The following is a 19,150-nucleotide window of genomic DNA, read 5'->3' on the forward strand; positions in this document are numbered from 1 at the left end:
TAGAGCAGCATGCTGAGAACCAGGGAAGCCAGGATTCAAATCCTTGAGACCTTGGGCAAGTTACTTCACCCTCCACTGACTCAGGTACAATCAGGAGCCTATGTACTAAACTGACAATAAAATACCAGGAAGAACAATACTGAGGCTTAGCAGAGCCCTGCTAAACCCATATGATGGCAATCCCAGGCAGTGGAAACACCATCAATTAATGGGGCTCAAATTAAACCCCTCCTCCAAGTGTGGCAAAACTCCCAGGGGTCTCTTGAGACCCCTTGTCCCACTCCACCACCCCCTGAGGTGGCCAAAGTCAAAAAAATGCAATTTTTAACTCACAAAGTTGTAGTGCAGGCCCCACTCCCAATCCCCAAACTCCTCCCATTTTTCAAAAAATACCACCCTCCCACAAAGCCCATCCTCCCGAAGTCCTCCCCACCACCAGGCTTACCAAAGTTGTTCTAATAATCTAGTGGGGACCTGGAGCACCCCCTGGCTCCGGACCCAGCACAGCCATTTTCCAAAATGGCATTGCCAGACAATATGGACATAGGCTGTGTACCCCCCTGTGTGCGCCGACTAGGCGCGCACATGATATAAAATCGGGCGAACATGTGTGCGCGCCAGGTAGCGCGCGCACATGTATGCCCGTGCGTACCTCTTTAAATCTACCCCTATGCTCCTAACATGTTTTGTGTGCATAACGTTTAGAAGCACAACTTTTATGTGCAGAAATCATGTTTTCTGCAGTCAAGGAGAATAATTTTCAAACCTATTTGCGTTACTGGATATATGCTTGTAAGTGGACACTCAGAGATTTATTCTAATATTTTATAAACTGTGCAGTGGGCTGCTGCACGGTTTATAAGATACAGCGTAGTTCAGCTGTGGAAGTAAACGCACATGTTTATGTACTCACAAATATTTGAAACACAATGAAAGCACTCACAGGTGAATTTTCAAATGAGTTCCATGCATAACTGTAACATACTTTCAAAGCAATTTTCAAAAACCATTTACACAGGTAAAGTGCACTTACATGAGTAAATTCTATGGACAATTCAATGGCACTTATTGTAGCAATTTTCAAAAGCCCACTTAAACCGGAAATGTACATTTAAATGTGTAAAACCTACTTTCCAAGACCTCCACCAGTTCAGCCAATCCAAATCCAATTCTCCTAGACACTTTAGTACTTCATCCTGAACTTCCCCACAGTTCACCCAGCCCTCCCACCCAAAAATAGCAGAAAACAGACGTCTGACTTCACTTGTCTAAATCAATTAGCAGGTATAAAATTGCATGAACAAGTTGACTAAAGTAGTTGTATAAATCTCTTATAAAGTAGTAACTTCCACACATCCCTCTTCACCGTGCCGCAGAAGGCCCCCAGACACCCCTTTTTTGCACCAGTAAATGTGCACACGAAACTGAAAATATGCACATACTTTTGATGTTTACAAAATAGTATACACGTAAATACAGGCTACTCACACACTATTCATGTTCTGCACCATTTTTAAGTTTATGAGCATTTTCTAACTTCATCTATTTACATACTATCAGCGCACTGCAATGGGAGTTAATATTATTTTAGCGCCTCAGCAAAGAATATATGCGTTGAAGTTCAGCATACATTTTTTATTCATGTCTTATTACATGGGGCTTGCATGTGTAAGTCTGTGTCCCTCATCCCAATAACTTTGGTATTTTAGTCATACCAAACTTTCAGGACATGTCAGTGGGTCCAGAAGGAACCCGATACCGATAGAGGTATTTTTGGTAAGGGACACACAACTGTGGAAAGAAAAATTAATTAGTTCTAAATAGAACTTCTTGTTTAAATTGTGAATTAATTTTTTTTCTGGGCTTCCAAGATGGCATTTTTAAACAATCATACAGAAAGGGCAGAGTAAACAGCACACACATACAATAGCAAATGCAAAAAGAACTAATGCGTGGCAAACAAAGACCTGATCAATATATCTCAAAAGGACACACTTTTATTGAAAATGCAGTCACACCAGTGGTGCACATTGGTTAACAAATTACAGTTCACAGTTTTGAAACAGGGGTCACGGCTGTGTTTCCCATCGGGCTGCGTCAGGGGGACGAAGCACGTAAATAATCTATAAAGAAACACAACATGTCATATTGAGCAGGAGGCGAGCAACAGGCTTAGAAAAAACGTGTGTGTGTGTGTATATATATATATATATATATATATATATATATATATATATAAAACACTTTGAGGAGGATAGCTATTGTGGAAAGTAAAAAAAAAAAAAGGAAACTAAGGCGCCATAGGGAAGGGAGGGGGGGTAAAGGAGGGAGAGAAAGAGGGAGTGGAGCTTTGTAGAAAGAGGTAATGGTGGAGGGGCCGTTTGGCAATAGTGATCATAATATGATCAAATTTGATTTAATGACTGGAAGAGGAACAGTGTGCAAATCCAAGGCTCTCATGCTAAACTTTCAAAAGGGAAACTTTAATAAAATGAGAAAAATTGTTAGAAAAAAACTGAAAGGAGCAGCTACAAAAGTAAAAAATGTCCAAGAGGCGTGGTCATTGTTAAAAAAATACCATTCTAGAAGCACAGTCTAGGTGTATTCCACACATTAAGAAAGGTGGAAAGAAGGCAAAACGATTACCAGCATGGTTAAAAGGGGAGGTGAAAGAAGCTATTTTAGCCAAAAGATCTTCATTCAAAAATTGGAAGAAGGATCCAACAGAAGAAAATAGGATAAAGCATAAACGTTGGCAAGTTAAATGTAAGACATTGATAAGACAGGCTAAGAGAGAATTTGAAAAGAAGTTGGCTGTAGAGGCAAATGCTCACAGTAAAAACTTTAAAAAATATATCCGAAGCAGAAAGCCTGTGAGGGAGTCAGTTGGACCGTTAGATGATCGAGGGGTTTAAAGGGGCACTTAGAGAAGATAAGGCCATCACGGAAAGATTAAATGATTTCTTTGCTTCGGTGTTTACTGAAGAGGATGTTGGGGAGGTACCCATAATGGAGAAGGTTTTCATGGGTAATGATTCAGATGGACTGAATCAAATCACAGTGAACCTAGAAGATGTGGTAGGCCTGATTGACAAACTGAAGAGTAGTAAATCACCTGGAACGGATGGTATACACCCCAGAGTTCTGAAGGAACTAAAAAAAGAAATTTCAGACCTATTAGTAAAAATTTGTAACCTATCATTAAAATCATCCATTGTACCTGAAGACTGGAGGATAGCAAATGTAACTCCAATATTTAAAAAGGGCTCCAGGGGCGATCAGGGAAACTACAGACCGGTTAGCCTGACTTCAGTGCCAGGAAAAATAGCGGAAAGTGTTCTAAACATCAAAATCACAGAACATATAGAAAGACATGGTTTAATGGAACAAAGTCAGCATGGCTTTACCCAGGGCAAGTCTTGCCTCACAAATCTGCTTCACTTTTTTGAAGGAGTTAATAAACATGTGGATAAAGGTGAACCGGTAGATGTAGTATACTTGGATTTTCAGAAGGCGTTTGACAAAGTTTCTCATGAGAGGCTTCTAGGAAAAGTAAAAAGTCATGGGATAGGTGGCAATGTCCTTTCGTGGATTGCAAGCTGGCTAAAAGACAGGAAACAGAGAGTAGGATTAAATGGACAATTTTCTCAGTGGAAGGGAGTGGACAGTGGAGTGCCTCAGGAATCTGTATTGGGACCCTTACTTTTCAATATATTTATAAATGATCTGGAAAGAAATACGACGAGTGAGATAATCAAATTTGCAGATGACACAAAATTGTTCAGAGTAGTTAAATCACAAGCAGATTGTGATAAATTGCAGGAAGACCTTGTGAGACTGGAAAATTGGGCATCCAAATGGCAGATGAAATTTAATGTGGATAAGTGCAAGGTAATGCATATAGGGAACAATAACCCATGCTATAATTACACAATGTTGGGTTCCATATTAGGTGCTACAACCTAAGAAAGAGATCTAGGCGTCATAGTGGATAACACATTGAAATCGTCGGTTCAGTGTGCTGCGGCAGTCAAAAAAGCAAACAGAATGTTGGGAATTATTAGAAAGGGAATGGTGAATAAAATGGAAAATGTCATAATGCCTCTGTATCGCTCCATGGTGAGACCGCACCTTGAATACTGTGTACAATTCTGGTCACCGCATCTCAAAAAAGATATAATTGCGATGGAGAAGGTACAGAGAAGGGCTACCAAAATGATAAAGGGAATGGAACAGCTCCCCTATGAGGAAAGACTAAAGAGGTTAGGACTTTTCAGCTTGGAGAAGAGACGGCTGAGGGGGGATATGATAGAGGTGTTTAAAATCATGAGAGGTCTAGAACGGGTAGATGTGAATCGGTTATTTACTCTTTCAGATAATAGAAAGACTAGGGGGCACTCCATGAAGTTAGCATGGGGCACATTTAAAACAAATCGGAGAAAGTTTTTTTTCACTCAACGCACAATTAAACTCTGGAATTTGTCGCCAGAGGATGTGGTTGGTGCAGTTAGTGTAGCTGTGTTTAAAAAAGAATTGGATAAGTTCTTGGAGGAGAAGTCCATTACCTGCTATTAAGTTCACTTAGAGAATAGCCACTGCCATTAGCAATGTTAACATGGAATAGACTTAGTGTTTGGGTACTTGCCAGGTTCTTGTGGCCTGGATTGGCCTCTGTTGGAAACAGGATGCTGGGCTTGATGGACCCTTGGTCTTACCCAGTATGGCATTTTCTTATGTTCTTATGAGTCCCATGATTTAAAGGTAATTTGCAGTTCAAAGTCTTTACCGAGCACAGTGGTTTGGGACCCTTTCTTGAATGCTAATCTTTTAGGCCAGACTGTTTATTTAAACCATGCCCTGACTATTTACTTTCTTCTTCTCGCCCTTTGGGCTCCCTGTTCTTCCCTCGTACTCCTGCTCTATGCACAAACATGTTAAAAAGATCCTATGTTTGCGAACTGAAAAAGAGGTGCACATTTACTCATGGGGGGCGGATTTTAAGAGCCCTGCTCGCCTAAATCCGCCCAAATCAGGGCGGATTTAGGCGAGCAGGGCCTTGCGCGCCGGTTAGCCTATTTAACATAGGCCTACCGGCGCGCGCAGAGCCCCGGGACTCGCGTAAGTCCCGGGGTTTTCTGAGGGGGGGCGTGTCGGGGGCGTGTCGGGGCGGGCCCGAACCGCGCGGCGTTTTCGGGGCGTGTCGGGAGCGTTCAGGGGGCGGGCCCACGCCCTCCGGACCCGCCCCCAGGTCGCGTCCCGGCGCGCTAGCGGCCCGCTCTCGCGCGGGGATTTACGTCTCCCTCCGGGAGGCGTAAATCCCCCGACAAAGGTAAGGGGGGGGTTTAGACAGGGCCGGGCGGGTGGGTTAGGTAGGGGAAGGGAGGGGAAGGTGAGGGGAGGGCAAAAGAAAGTTCCCTCCGAGGCCGTTCCGATTTCGGAGCGGCCTCGGAGGGAATGGGGGTAGGCTGCGCGGCTTGGCGCGCGCCGGCTATACGGAATTGATAGCCTTGCGCGCGCCGATCCAGGATTTTAGCGGCTACGCGCGTATCTACTAAAATCCCGCGTACTTTTGCTGGCGCCTGATGCGCCAGCAAAAGTACGCCAAATCGCGCGGTTTGAAAATCTACCCCATAATGTTTTCATTTTTTTATTATTTATCTAACTGCATTTTGAGCCGACCTGTGGTAATTGCTTCTTGTGCTGATTTTTTACTCTGTTTACATTTCTTCCCTTATGTTTACAGCTTGCATACCCTCTTCTAACCGCGGTGGGATTTTCCCGCGCGCCAGCGGTACATGTCATTTGACCCCCTTTCTCTAGAAATGACTAGTACCCATCAGAATTAATTTTTCATAAATTTGTCTCTCACTCACAAGGTAATTTTTCTCATTTCTACCCTTTTAATTACCCTTTCATCCGCTTCGGTTCCCTCACCCCCTTGGCTTTTGTTTTTCAGTGGCTCTGACACATTTTTCCCATGCAGTCACGGCTCTCGCTAAATTTAGTGCTTCCTTCTTTGCCTATGCCCCTACTGCATATAAAACCAGAATCGGGGGGGGGGGGGGGGTGAGTGAGAAGAGTGTGAATCTGCAGCGGTTTTCGCTGGGTGCTGTCCCCTGACCCTGGAGATCCCTCCAAGGACATCATCTTTGTGAGGCTGCACCTGTTTAAGACCTTCCCTCTGTGGCATGCTGAAGCAATGTGCTAAAGGGGCATGAACCCTTTGTGCAGATTTGGCAAATCGCTTTTTTCTTGAACTTCTCTCTTCGTTCGGGGAAAGAAGAGGAAGGAAGCATCAGAGTCCCCCCTGCCTACTCTTTCTGGATCTCCCTCCTCGCACCAGCCGATGATTTATGTTTTCTTAACTAATTTAGGGCCGGGGGAACTTGGATCCATTGGATCCGTTCAAAACATATCACCAATATCTCTTAGCCTTGCAACTCCACCTCAACTGCAAGCATATATACTGAGTAGTAATAATGAGGTAGTTTAAGCACCCTTATCCAATGTGCCCATTGGTGGGGATCTATCATCTGCTCAAGTATTAATATCTTCTACCCCTAAACAGTTTCCAACTTCTGAATTAGGTGTGCACAACAAACCAGTTGCAGTTGCATTGGAATTAGTTTGGTCTGCAATTGTGGACTTGCAAAAATTTGAATCTAGCCATGTTGATACTGTTTTGAGTATTATGTACGGAATCGCTAAACAAGTTAATGAACAAGATCGCTTAATTTAAGATTATGGTGAAAAATTGTCTGATCTTGAAGAGATTTTCTTCTTTACACCAATCTCGTGCTAATTTGTGTAATTTTCTACAACTAAAAATGAGAACATTGAGAATTTTTCTAGATGTTTTAATATAAGATTTCAATATTTTCGTTACTGCTCCTTAATTTCACCTTTAGAAAAGTTAAGGAAATTTTATCTTGGAATTTTGAAAATACCTAAAGAAATAATTCCTGCAATTTCTAAGGTTTATTATTTACCCTTTGAGAAAAAGCAAAATATTTCATCTGAAGGCAATGGTGATAAGATTACATTGATTTCTGACAACTTGGATCTTCCGGATTTTTAAGAGTTCTCTTACAGTAGTTAAAGTTCGAGCTATTTTAGTGGTGTCCTATGTACAAGAGTCAGATCAGCATTGGACCTTGAGCTCCTTCTTTTGGATTAAACATGATTGTTTTTTGGGACAGAAAATTGCATTATTTCCAGGTGTTGCAAGGGAAACTCAGGCTAGATGTAAAGTATTTCTTTTGATAAGACCTAGAGTTCTAGCTCTTGGTGGTACTTTTCTTTTGACATTCCCTTGTAAATGTCTGATTAAATATCAAGGTAATAAATTTGTTTTTTCTGACCGTGATCATTTGGAAACATTTTTGCAAGAGAGAGATTAATATCTAATGCCACTGCTGTACGTGGCCCCTATTCCATAGGATAGTGCTTTTTAGCAAGATCATTATTCTGTCTTCATTTTCTTTTTATTTCTTTGAATTTTACTCCTCATTATCTGATCTAAATATGTAACATTCAAGATGGATATTGTTGCCTTTGACTTTTGCTTTATTACATGTTTAAATGTTACTTGAATATGCAATTGTTACTTCTTTATATCATTTCTCTTGCATAGCTTTAAAAATCTAATAAAGAGATTGAAACAAAAACAGTGGAGGAACTGAAGAAATGTGAAGCTACTCTTTTGAGCATGTTTTGCTCCGCCACTCTTCTTTCTCCTTCCCTCCTCTCCTTTTCTCTCATCCGCTTCCCTCTTTCACACTCACCTTTACCATTCACACTTCTTCCCTCCCCCCCTCACTATCTCTCACTCCTTGCCTCTCGTCATCTTTTAGACTTCTGCTGGCAAGGCCTGGCCTCTCCGCCAGTGGTTCTCCTAATTCGGGCTGATCCAGCCAACTCTTCTCCAGCTGGCAGTGCCTGGCCTCCCCAATGACTCTCTTAATTTGGGTGTGTCTGGCTCTTTTCCCACTAGTGCAGGGGTCGGGAACCCATGGCTCGCGAGCCAGATATGGCTCTTTTGAGGGCTGCATCTGGCTCGCAGACAAGTGTCGCCATACTTCGCGGTTCCCCGCTGACCCAGCTGCTCCCCGGTCCTCCGCCGCCCGGGCTTAAAATGCTGTCAGCCCGGGCGGAACGCGGCAGGACAGCTGGAGTCAGCGGCACCTGCGTGCTCTCTTCTCCTCCCCCCCCCCCCCCCGCGGCCCGGAAGAGGAAGTGGAGAGCATCGGGTGCCTGCGCGGGAAGAAGAGACCACACTAGCGTGGTCTCTTCTTCCGCGCAGGCACCCGATGCTCACCACTTCCTCTTCCGGGCCGCGGGGGGGAGGAGAAGAGAGCACGCCGACTGGAGTCATCCGGGTGCCTGCGCGGGAGTCATCGGGTGTCAGCCGGGTGCCAGCGCTGGAGTCATCGGGTGCCTGCGCGGGTCTTCCCGCGCAGGCACCCGATGCTCTCCACTTCCTCTTCCGGGCCGCGGGAAGAAGAGAGCACGCCGGTGACTGCAGCGCGGCTCGGAGGAAAATGAAAATCTTCAACCGCGGCCGATGGGACTCCGCCTTCGCCTCCGCGAGGGCTGAAAATGAAGGAGGTTAGCGTTGGGAGGTGGCTGCTGCTGCTGCCGCCGCGAGTTCCCGGGGGGGGGGGGGAAGGGGGCGAGAGAGAGTGAATGAGCGAGCAAGCATGTGTGTTTGAGATCCTGTGTGTGTGAGTGAGAGATTGCATGTATGTGAATGATTGAGAGCCTGTATATGTGAAAGAGAGTATGTCTGTGATTGAGAGCCTGCCTGTGAGAGAGAGAGAGAGAGCATGAATGTAAGTTTACAATTGGGAACCTGTATGTGTAAGTTTGTGATTGAAAACCTGTTTGTGTGAAAGAGTATGTGTGTATGATTGAGATCCTTTGTGTGTGAGAGAGATCATGTGTATGTATGATTAAGAGCCTGTGTGTATAAGTAAGAGAGAGATCATGTGTGTCTGTGTCTGATTGACAGCTGGTTTAGGTGATGGAGCATGTGAGTATGTGATTGAGAGCCTGTGTTTAAATGAGAGAGAGAGACCATGTGTGTCTGTGTGATTGAGAGCTGATTTAGGTGAGGGAGCATGTGAGTATGTGATTGAGAGCCTGTGTTTAAATGAGAGAGAGAGACCATGTGTGTCTGTGTGTGATTGAGAGCTGATTTAGGTGAGGGAGCATGTGAGTATGTGATTGAGAGCCTGTGTGTAAATGAGAGAAAGAGAGGACATGTTTGTAAGCATGTGAATGAGAGTCTGTGTGTGAGAGAAAAAGACAGCATGTATTTATGTGATTGAAAGCCTGTGTGTGTGTAAGCGTGAAAAGATAGACAGCATGTGTGTAAATGTGTAATTAAGAGCCTATAGAAGTGAGAGAGAAAAAACATTTGTATATGTGAGTGACTGAGAGCATGTGTGTATAGGTGTGTCATTGAGAGCCAGTGTGAGAGAGAGCGCTGGTATGTGACTGAGAGAGGAGAAAGTTCCAAGCAAACCACCCCACCTCCTGCTAATTCAGAACAATCTCAGGACACCTGGATATCAAACGTTCCCAGGTATGCAGAGCAAAAAAATTTTTGTATCCTTATTATTTTTCATTACTGGATCTTTGTGTCTGCTATTTTGAAATATTTTGTTGGTATCTGGAAATGTTTTATATGAGTTTTTAATTATTGGATATTCCACTCATCAGCTGTTTCGAAATATGTTCTTTTTGTTAGTACAGTTTTACTGCTGATGATTTTATATTTCTTGATTTGTTTTATAAGGATGTGTGATGTTTCTTTTTTCCTTTGTTACACTGCATACAGAGACTCTGGCTTGTTGCAGTTTCCAATTCAGTTTTTGTCTGCATGCTTCTTGTTATGCGTTTTGGTCTCTTTATTCTATGTTAGGTGAGGGACAGCACGTGATTCAGGTGAGGTTTTCTGCTGGCGTGTAGTTTCTGTGTAGGACTCTATAGCAGCCTGACTTGGTCCGTTTTCCTAATAGGAGATGTATTGGTGTCTTAAGGCCTGGTGTAATATTTTCAGAGACTTATTGTACTTTAAAAGTGTGATCTTACATAAAATGCACACATTTACTTGTATTTAGTTTTAAACATATTGTATGGCTCTCATGGAATTACATTTTAAAATATGTGGCGTTTAAGGCTCTCTCAGCCAAAAAGGTTCCTGACCCCTGCACTAGTGGCTCTCCTAATTTGAGCAGGTCTGGCCAACACTTCTCCTACTGGTGGGGCACATGAAAAAAAACAACTTTCCCCATGGGCCAGATACAGCTCTGTGAAGGAAAAGCATGGCGGACTGGAACAATAAATTCTATGGGTTGGATCTGACCCATAGGCCATAGTTTGGGGACCACTGGTCTAGAGGAAACATGCTTAGAACATATGGCCCAAAATGATTTGTCTTGTGAAAACATATTTGGAAAACGTTTTATAAGGTTTTTTTTATGCATATGTTTAGCAGCTATAAAAAGTCCATTAAGAACAACTTCTACAATTTTCTAATGCTGTTTTAGGTTTTAACAAGATTATTGGTTTTTAAGGTACTTTTATCTTTATTCCATATTTATTAATCACCGTGGAGTAGATACAGGGCCGGTGCAAGGGGATTAGGCACCTTAGGTACTTCTGCCTTGCGCCGCCCCCCCCTCCCCCCCAGTTGCGCTGACACCCCCCACCCAGGCCCCGGTTGCAGTCCCAACTCCAGGGGTGAAGATCACATGCCGCCCTCCTCCATCCCCTATGCTGCCCACCCAAATTTAAATAAAATAACCCCTAAACCCCCACCCCCTTCCCAAGTCTCAGGAAAACCCCTGGTGCTCCAGCGGAGGGCCCGGGAGCGATCTGCCGCTCCCGGGCCGTCAGCTGCCACTAACCAAAATGGCGCCGGTGGCCTTTAGCCCCTACCATGTAACAGGGGCTACCGGTGCCATTGGCCGTCCCTTGCCACTAACAAAAATAGCACAGGTTGTCCATTGCCCCTACCATGCGACATGGGCCGGGCAAATGCACTAGTAGTCCCTGTCACATGGTAGGGGCTAAAAGCCACTGGCGCCATTTTGATTAGTGGCAGCAGACGGCTCAGGAGCGGCAGATCGCTCCCGGGCCCTCCGCTGGACCACCAGGGGTTTTTGTGAGCCTTGGGGGGGGGGGGGTCAGGAGAGTGGCATAACGGGGGAGGAAGACAGGGAGAAGCGGGGGCTGGGTAGAATTTTGAAGGGACATTTTTTGCCACTTCAAAATTCTGCCTGACAAGGCCGCCTCACCCTGCCTCACTGGCTCGCGAGCGGTGGCAGGGCCCCCCATTGGTCAGCACCCTAGGCCCAGGCCTAGCTCGACTAGTGCTTCCGCCAGCCCTGGATAGATATTCAAAGCTGGACATGTAATTACCTTAGCCAGTTAGAACTTATCCAGCTAAGTTACGATGTATATTCAGCGGCAAGACAAAACTGCTGAATAAATCCATATATATACACACTTAGCCAGATAAGACTACCCAGCTAAGTTTAGACCTGATCAATGAGGCATTTAAGCTTAAATATATATTTATGTGGCTATGAATATTGGTAGTTAGCCATGTACATTATACAGCTAACTTGCTCCGCTCTTGATCTGCCCAGTACACTCCTACTTTTTGTACATGTAACTTTTAGCCATATAAGAATCTTATATGGCAAAGCGACAGCTGCAGAATAAAGGTGCATATTCCTGCTTATCTGGTTAAATAATGCTGAATGTACTTTCAATATCAGGCCCTACTGCCTAGGCTCTAAGAGATTTACAATTTAAAACATATATATAACATAAAATTGTTAAAACACAGAAGAAAATAAATTAAAACAAACATACGTTTAAAAGCTAACATAATGTCACACAAAATCAAAAAATCATGCTATAGGCCTCATCCATACCTTACCATACCAAGCAACGTACTGAGGTAGAAGTAATCTTTAAGGTGAATTTTAAAAGCACCGTTCTTGGCAAAACTGGGAGAAATACATACAAGTTGGGCCGGCTCACCATGCAGATTTTAAAAGCTGCTCGAGGACACACATATCTCCTGCTGCGCACACAAGTAAAAAGTTTCCAAAAGTGTTGAAGTATGGACATGGTCTGGACAGGGCATGGGCATGAAATGTGCATCTTATCAGTCCTTCTGCACACTGGGATTCCACTGCTGTGTAAATTTATTTCTGCTATGGATGGTGTGTAACTTTTAAAACAAAAAGATTTAGGTAAGACAGTGAGGTTTTAAGGGTCTGGGCGGCTATGAAATTAGGAGGGTTGGCAAGTCCTATCTCTAAACTGGGCAAACTAGGAACGAAATGGGAAAATGGCAAATAGCACAGGTGCATGTCCCTTGTATAATTCCCCCACTTACACAGCCAATGTGGGATTTACGCACACATGTGTATGTCCATTTAAAATTGTGCATACATGTTCACACGTCCAGCCTATTTAATAACATGTGTGCATATATATATGTGGATGATATAAAATGGACGTGTTTCTGGATGCAGGTCGATGTGTGCCTGCGTGCCTGTTTAAAAGTTATCACCGTAGTGTAGAAAGGTTGCCCACCCCTTCAGTTCTTTTCTCTGCATGCTTTAGCCAAAATAAACTACATCTTCGTGTGGGCGGAAGGAGCCAGCTGAGCATCCCCACTCCTTTGAGTGCACTCCAGGGCAGGATATGTCGAGTTTAGCACCCCAATCATTTTGAAAAGTTGGCAGCCATGGCAGCAGCAGCTGGTAAATTTGCTTTCAGGTTTTTGCAAGGGAAGAATGAATGGGCGACTAACCGTGCGTTACCGCAACATTCCCCCGAGCGGACGGAGTTCTCGCTGCCGCCCCAGCACGTGGCCTCACCTGCTCGACGTAATCGGGCACCTCCTCCACGCTTCGGAAGGCGCTCTCGTTGGGTTGCAGCGCGTAGAACATCAGGCGCGCGCCCTGGGAGACGGACAGCTGCGCGTGGCCGCTGAAGCCCGTCATGATGGGCGGCGGAGGCGGCTGCCGGAGGACTAACGGCCGGCGGGGAGCGGCGGCGCAGATTGTTCTTCGCGTGCCCCGCTCGGACGTACGGGCGGTAGCGCGGCGGGCGCCAGTCCTGTGCCAACCTGTGGAAGAGACGGGTTGAGGTGGTAAACAAAAAAAAAAAAAAGGGGGCGGCAACAAAAAGGGGCGAACCTCAGGGCCTCGCACGTCATCCGAGATAAAACGCTGCCTGCTCTGATTGCAAGGCTACCTTTACCTCTGAAAGAGGCTACCTCGGGGGGGGGGGGGGGCAGCCGGAAAGTTCAAGTATAAAAAAAGAAACGATTTATTTCCTGTAATGTTTATAAAAAAAAAAAAAAAAAAGATACAGAAAAAGTGAGCACTGTTATAGGCATAAGGCTGTAGTGCAGGTGTATCTTGTGTATATTGTGTATCTAAGGAACGGGAAGTGTTTGACTTGTTGCAGTGAAAAAGCATTGCATGGGGAGATGTCTGTACGAAAAATACCTAGTATATGGAGGAAGATGTTTTGTCGAACTTTGCGAGGCTCCATATCAGAAACATAACTACATGCTTTGTGCAAACACATTTTTCACACACACCGCAAAGTGTGCATATTCATTTTAGGCGCACACCTTGTGGTTGTAACAGTTAAGCGATCAAAGAGCAAGTTACATATTAATCCAGGAGCAACTGTTCCTATCCAGAGAAATAGTGTCACTCTTGGGTTATTTAATCCAGGTTTGGGCTATCCTGTATTAAATGTATGCATGGGAATTAAGGCTCAGAATCGAATGTAAACACACTCAGACGGAAACTATGGTGCAGTCAGTTCTGGAGTAGGTGCAGTGGGTAAATAAATGGAACAGAGAATGAAGCCAATCAAGAACTGAATGCTTGGAGTAATTCATTCAGGAATAGAAGGGTTTTCTGTGTGTGAAAATGGACCTAGCAAATTCAGTAGTCTGAAATATACTTTTCTAAATGAGTTTTCTGTACTATTGTGGGGTGAAAGATTAGTTTTTATCATATGCAATTCATAAATTCCATTTTTATAAAAATTCCCAAACTTCTTTCCTTCTGCTCCAAGGAAGGAAGTCCTGGGTGGTACCTAGCAGGCGTCCATGTCTCTCCAGTAAAGGATGTTTTTTATGAGCTCTGAAGGACCTGCTGTCTGTGTGTCAAGTTTGGGAAGAGTATACTCCTGGGGGAGTTCTGCATGCAAAAACTTAAAATTCTGCAAACGTTATATTGGTCAAAATAACACAATTTACATGGCAGTCTTTAAGTAATTACATTTTAAATTAATACAGAAGAAAGTTATTATTTAAAGATGCAGAATGTTAAATATTTTGAGCAGAATTTCCCTAGAAATTCACTGTAAGATTGTCCCTTCCACTCGCTCTCCCTACTCCTCTGGCCACTTTGCCCTCTCAGGCCATAACTCCTCCACCTGCCAGTATCTTCCCCTCCATCTCTAGGCTCAAACCCTTCCACTCTATTACTGCTCCCAGAGTTTGACCCCGTTCTCTGTACTGCCCCTCACACAGGCTCCCTCTGTCCCTCCCTCTCTCACACACATGCCCTCTCTCTCTCTCTCTCTCTCTCTCTCTAGTGCACATACCCACACCTTCAAACAGGCTCCCTCACTCACTCACTCTCATACACACACACATCCCCTCATACAGGGTCTCTCTCTCTTGCATACACACCCACACAAGCTCCCTTTCTCTCTCATGCATACACCCTCACACAGGCTACCTATGTCTCTCTCATGCACCCCTTCACACAGGCTCTCTCTCTCTCTCAGACATACATAATCCCTTCACACAGGCTAGCACCCCCACATACACACGGACCCTTTTTCATACACACCAGCTCCCAATCTCTCACACACGTACACACTCCTTCACAATCTCCTCATAGGCTTCCTCTTTCTGGCTCCCACTCTCAAGCACTCTCCTGCAACTTCCTGGTCTCTCTCACACACCCCTGCTCTCTCACCCCTCCTGCTCACCCCTCTGCTCTCTCACCCCCCCCCCCCCCCCCGCTTGCTCTCTCCCACCCTCTCTGCCCTGATTTTTCTCTCTTACATCCCCCTCCCCCTCCTCTCTCTCACCCTCCCTCTCCTTTCTCTCCCCCTCCCTTCCCCTCCCCTCTCTCATACCTCTGGCAACACAGGCTGGCATCTGTTCAAGGACAGTGTACAAGTCCTGCTAGGGAACGCTGCACAGATCCAAGCCCTGTCACCTCTCTCTAGCTTCCCCTGCTCTCCCTCCATTCTGTGTATACCACTATCATGCCTCAGCCCACGCACTGCCATGTGCACACCTGATCCCTGCTTTATTAACAACCAAGGATTGTCAGCTCAACTCATTGTAACACCCCCCAATCCAGCCTGGCCCTCCACTCCTCCCACCTCTTCACTCTTTTATGAAGTGGATCTCATGGCTTAGTAGCAGAGCCAGCTGCTCTTGGCACAGCCACAGGAAGGCCTGCAGCTTCCAGATCTTCATGGCCAGCTTCCTGCTTGCCACACTTAACCCCAGCCACAGTAGCATAACTCAGCATAGACCCCATGCATATCAACACCAGTGCATGGTGGCCCTGCTGTCTTTTTTTTTTCTGTTTGCCTCTCTTCCCTTTATGTGGCCCCCTTCTCCTGGTTAGTAGAACTTAGGGGTGCATTTGGGAACAATGAGGTAACTAAACACCCCCCATGCTCTTTTGGTCCTTTCTTGACAGAGTGGAAAGAAAAGGTCTTCCAGGGCCCTTTGACATGTAAAATGTCTCCTAGCACCTCCCTTTAGGAATAAACACACTTTCACAGGTTCAGGTGATATACAGAGAATAAATCAGTTTACTGGGGAATTTGATGCAGATAAATGATTTGGCAAATTACACTTGCATCTGGTGCAGTCCATACAGAAATCAAAAATCCAAACACAAGTCACAGAGTTGTACAGTTGTTTGCAATAAAATAGGAAATAAAGATGATATTTCCTATTTTATTGCATTTTGGAAATTTAAAAAAAATAACAATAAGAAAATCCACAAATTTTCATGTGGTTTGTCCTAGCATTTTTTTGTTTTAGGGAGGTGGTTAAAAAAATGCAGCTTAAACAAAAAAAACCAAACCCTTCCTATTTAAATATAAGCCGCTCCTGAACCTCCCCCCCCCCCCCTCCCCAAGAGTGCCGGTGGCCCTTTTCCCTTACCATGTGACAGGGGCTACCGGTGATGTTGGGAAGCCCCTGTCACATGGTAGGGGCAATGGATAACTTGCACAGTTTTGAAAAATGATGCAGGCCATCCATTGCCCCTACCATGTGACAGGGGCTGTCCAACAGCACTGGTAGCCCCTGTCACATGGCAAGAGCAAAGGTCCACCGGCGCCATTTTGATTAATCGGGAGATCACTCCTGGGCCCCTCGCTGGAGTACCTCGGACTTTGGGTGAGTCTTGGGGGGGGGTCAGGAGGGTGGGGGGGCTTTATATTTAAATAAATGGTAAGGTTTGGAGTGGGCTTTGGGGTAGTTTTTTTTAAATTTTAAATACAAAATCTTTCCAAAAAAAAACCGATTCGTGGGTGGACCTGAAATGGCCCACCCCAATCTGAAAACAAAAATGACCCAAAAAAAAACTATGCACATCTCTAATAAATTCACAGTAATGGAAATTATTTGCAGTCAAGAGTCCCTCACAATGTACTCTTTAGAGATGTTACCACTCTGGGACTTTCCCTGTATTGGAACCTGCTTGATAATGTACAGATCTCTGTAGTCCAGCAGATGTAAAGTGGGTAATCCTCCTGAACAGTTACAGATGAGCTAACCTTTAAGCAGCAGCTCTGAAGGGGTTTCACAATCTGCCAGTCCTTCCTCTGATTCCAGAATGTAAATCCATTCAACTATTTAAGGCAAAGTTTCAGTGCAGAGGAGTATGCAGCTAATACCCCTCTCACTAATTCACCTTCTGATCTTCTTACCCTCTGGATCCTTTTTGGACCCTAAGGATTCTCCCTAATCCTGGAGGCCTGGGAATTCCACCCTTAGAATCCAGCACCCTCCTAGGACAAAAAAACTGAAAAAAGAGTATGGGCCAAAGTGGACTCATGAGTTTTATTGAGACCCACTGCTTGCAAGACAATACTACACCTTCTATTGGGGAGTATCTGAAATCATTACACTCCTGCTCTCTGATCATGTACTCCAGTGTCTGTGGATACACTAATATAAATAGTAAGGGACGCTTTTGGGACACACTTACTGGTACATGCAATTGCCCTTCTGATTTCAACCATCCCAAGACACAAACTGATTTTGTATGTAGTGGAAACCACAGTTGTGCTACCAGTAAGCCCTAAGTAAGTCTTATTTTCTAGCTGGAGCAGTGCAGGTCATTAAGGGGGAAGATACCATTCAAAGACAGCCCCTTCCTTTGGCTGTCTCCCTGAGAGATTTCTTTAAGCTGCTCCATACAGGGAGTCTTTGGGTAGTCCTTTATGGTTTTCGTGGAGTTAGGTAGTTGAGGAGCTTAATCTGAGTTGAATTTTTCAGGCCCAGTCAGGGGAATCAGGCAAACCAGGCCTGATGAATCTGACCTAGACTGAGAGGGTTTCTTTTTCCATTCTACTCACTAGCTGGTGGAGATATCCCTCTGGGTATATTTTTGTCCTTTTTTACAATTTTCTTGGTAGGAAGCTTGGTGAAACCCTGTGTATCACCTGGACTTGGGGATCGGAGAACCCTATTTTGGGGGCTGCACAGGCTTGGGAAAACCTGCCCCTCTATACCTCAGTGAGGATGCAGGAGGTGGTAACCCAGTGCCAGGACCCTCTGGTGGTAGTTTGATTTACAAGGGAAGATAATTTGTTTTGATCCTCAGAAAGAAGTGTTTGGCTGCCACTTCCTACCTGAAGGGAACCACAGGAGTTACTGTTCCAGGGGGATTCTTCCCATCAGGGAGCCAGGTAGAAGGAAACAAAACCAAAGGACTTAACAAGACCATGAGTAAGAACTTTTCTGACATCTCTGAGGACACCCACCTGGAGTCTTCAGCCCGGGGAGAGAGAAGGACTTGTAAACTCTCTGTGCCAAGACTATTTTGTCCATTTTTATCCAGGGTTGGAGGGGAATCCTGCCACACACCAAAATGGGTACCTTTCCTACCTATGGCCTTCACTCTTCCACTCCCTGGAAAGTGGGAATACCTTGGGTCCCTGTGAGGGATACTTCTGCACAGATTGAGAGAAAGAACTGCAAATTGACTTGCTTAACTATGAGGCTGAGAACTGAATCATTTGTGCCATATCCAACTGTTTATCTGCCAGTAAACTTTATTTTCTATACCTCCATGGAGTCAAGTGGTTTGTTCTAGCATAGATAGCCCATAGTGGACCTCTACTATTGTCTACCCCTCTCCCAGGGATATACAGATCCGAAAACACCCTTAACACTTGTGGCCCTGAAAGGAAACTTCCACCCCCCACCCAATAAAGAACTCACGCCTTGGGGAAGAAAAGAGACTGTGTCCATCTAGCCAGGGTTCCTGCTCCAAAGAGACAATAAAAATCTTTTATGGCCCCACCGATTATAGCCCACCCCAGAGGTGAGGTTACATGTATGAGCTGGCAGCTCAATTCATTATTAAATTCATTTTTTTTACTTAATGGTTTCTCATTTTTTTGTTGTTTCCTTTAAAGAGAGAGGCACTTCTCCTTTAAGAGCCAACCCTTGCCAGGCTGCAGGAAGTAAAGCCTGGCTTCAGGTAATGGTGGGTCAGGAGCTAGACCACAGCAGCAATAGTGAAGAGCCTAAACCAGGGCTTCCCAAACCTGTCCTGGGGACCCCACAGCCAGTCGGGTTTTCAGGATATCCACAATAAATATGCATGAGATAAATTTGCATATCATGGAGATTCCGTATATGCAAATTTATCGCTTGCATATTCATTAGGGAAATCCTGAAAACCTGACTGGCTGTGGGGTCCCCAGGACAGGTTTGGGAAGACCTAGCCTAATCCAAGCTGTATCAGTGGCATGTGGTAATGAAGTAGATGCTGCACCAGAAGGGCTGACCCACTGTCAGTGTCAGCCACATCAGTGAAACCCGACT

The 19,150-nt window shown here is 44.9% G+C and overlaps 1 protein-coding gene across 4 annotated transcripts in view; it reads right to left on the reverse strand.

Moving 5' to 3' along the window:
- Positions 1 to 13,185, reverse strand: part of AGMO (alkylglycerol monooxygenase) — a 672,742-nt gene extending 659,557 nt beyond the window's left edge. For 3 of the 4 annotated variants that reach the window (XM_029589002.1, XM_029589003.1, XM_029589004.1), the window contains exon 1: positions 12,906 to 13,185. In XM_029589002.1, coding sequence (XP_029444862.1) covers positions 12,906 to 13,031 — 126 coding nt within the window. In that variant the 5' untranslated portion in view covers positions 13,032 to 13,185. Of the gene's footprint in view, positions 1 to 12,838 lie in introns of all 4 variants that reach the window. The other variant, XM_029589005.1, reaches the window with a different exon arrangement.
- Between the last annotated feature and the right edge of the window lie 5,965 nt (positions 13,186 to 19,150).

The sequence above is a fragment of the Rhinatrema bivittatum genome, chromosome 2, assembly GCF_901001135.1.
Source record: "Rhinatrema bivittatum chromosome 2, aRhiBiv1.1, whole genome shotgun sequence".
NCBI lineage: Eukaryota > Metazoa > Chordata > Amphibia > Gymnophiona > Rhinatrematidae > Rhinatrema > Rhinatrema bivittatum.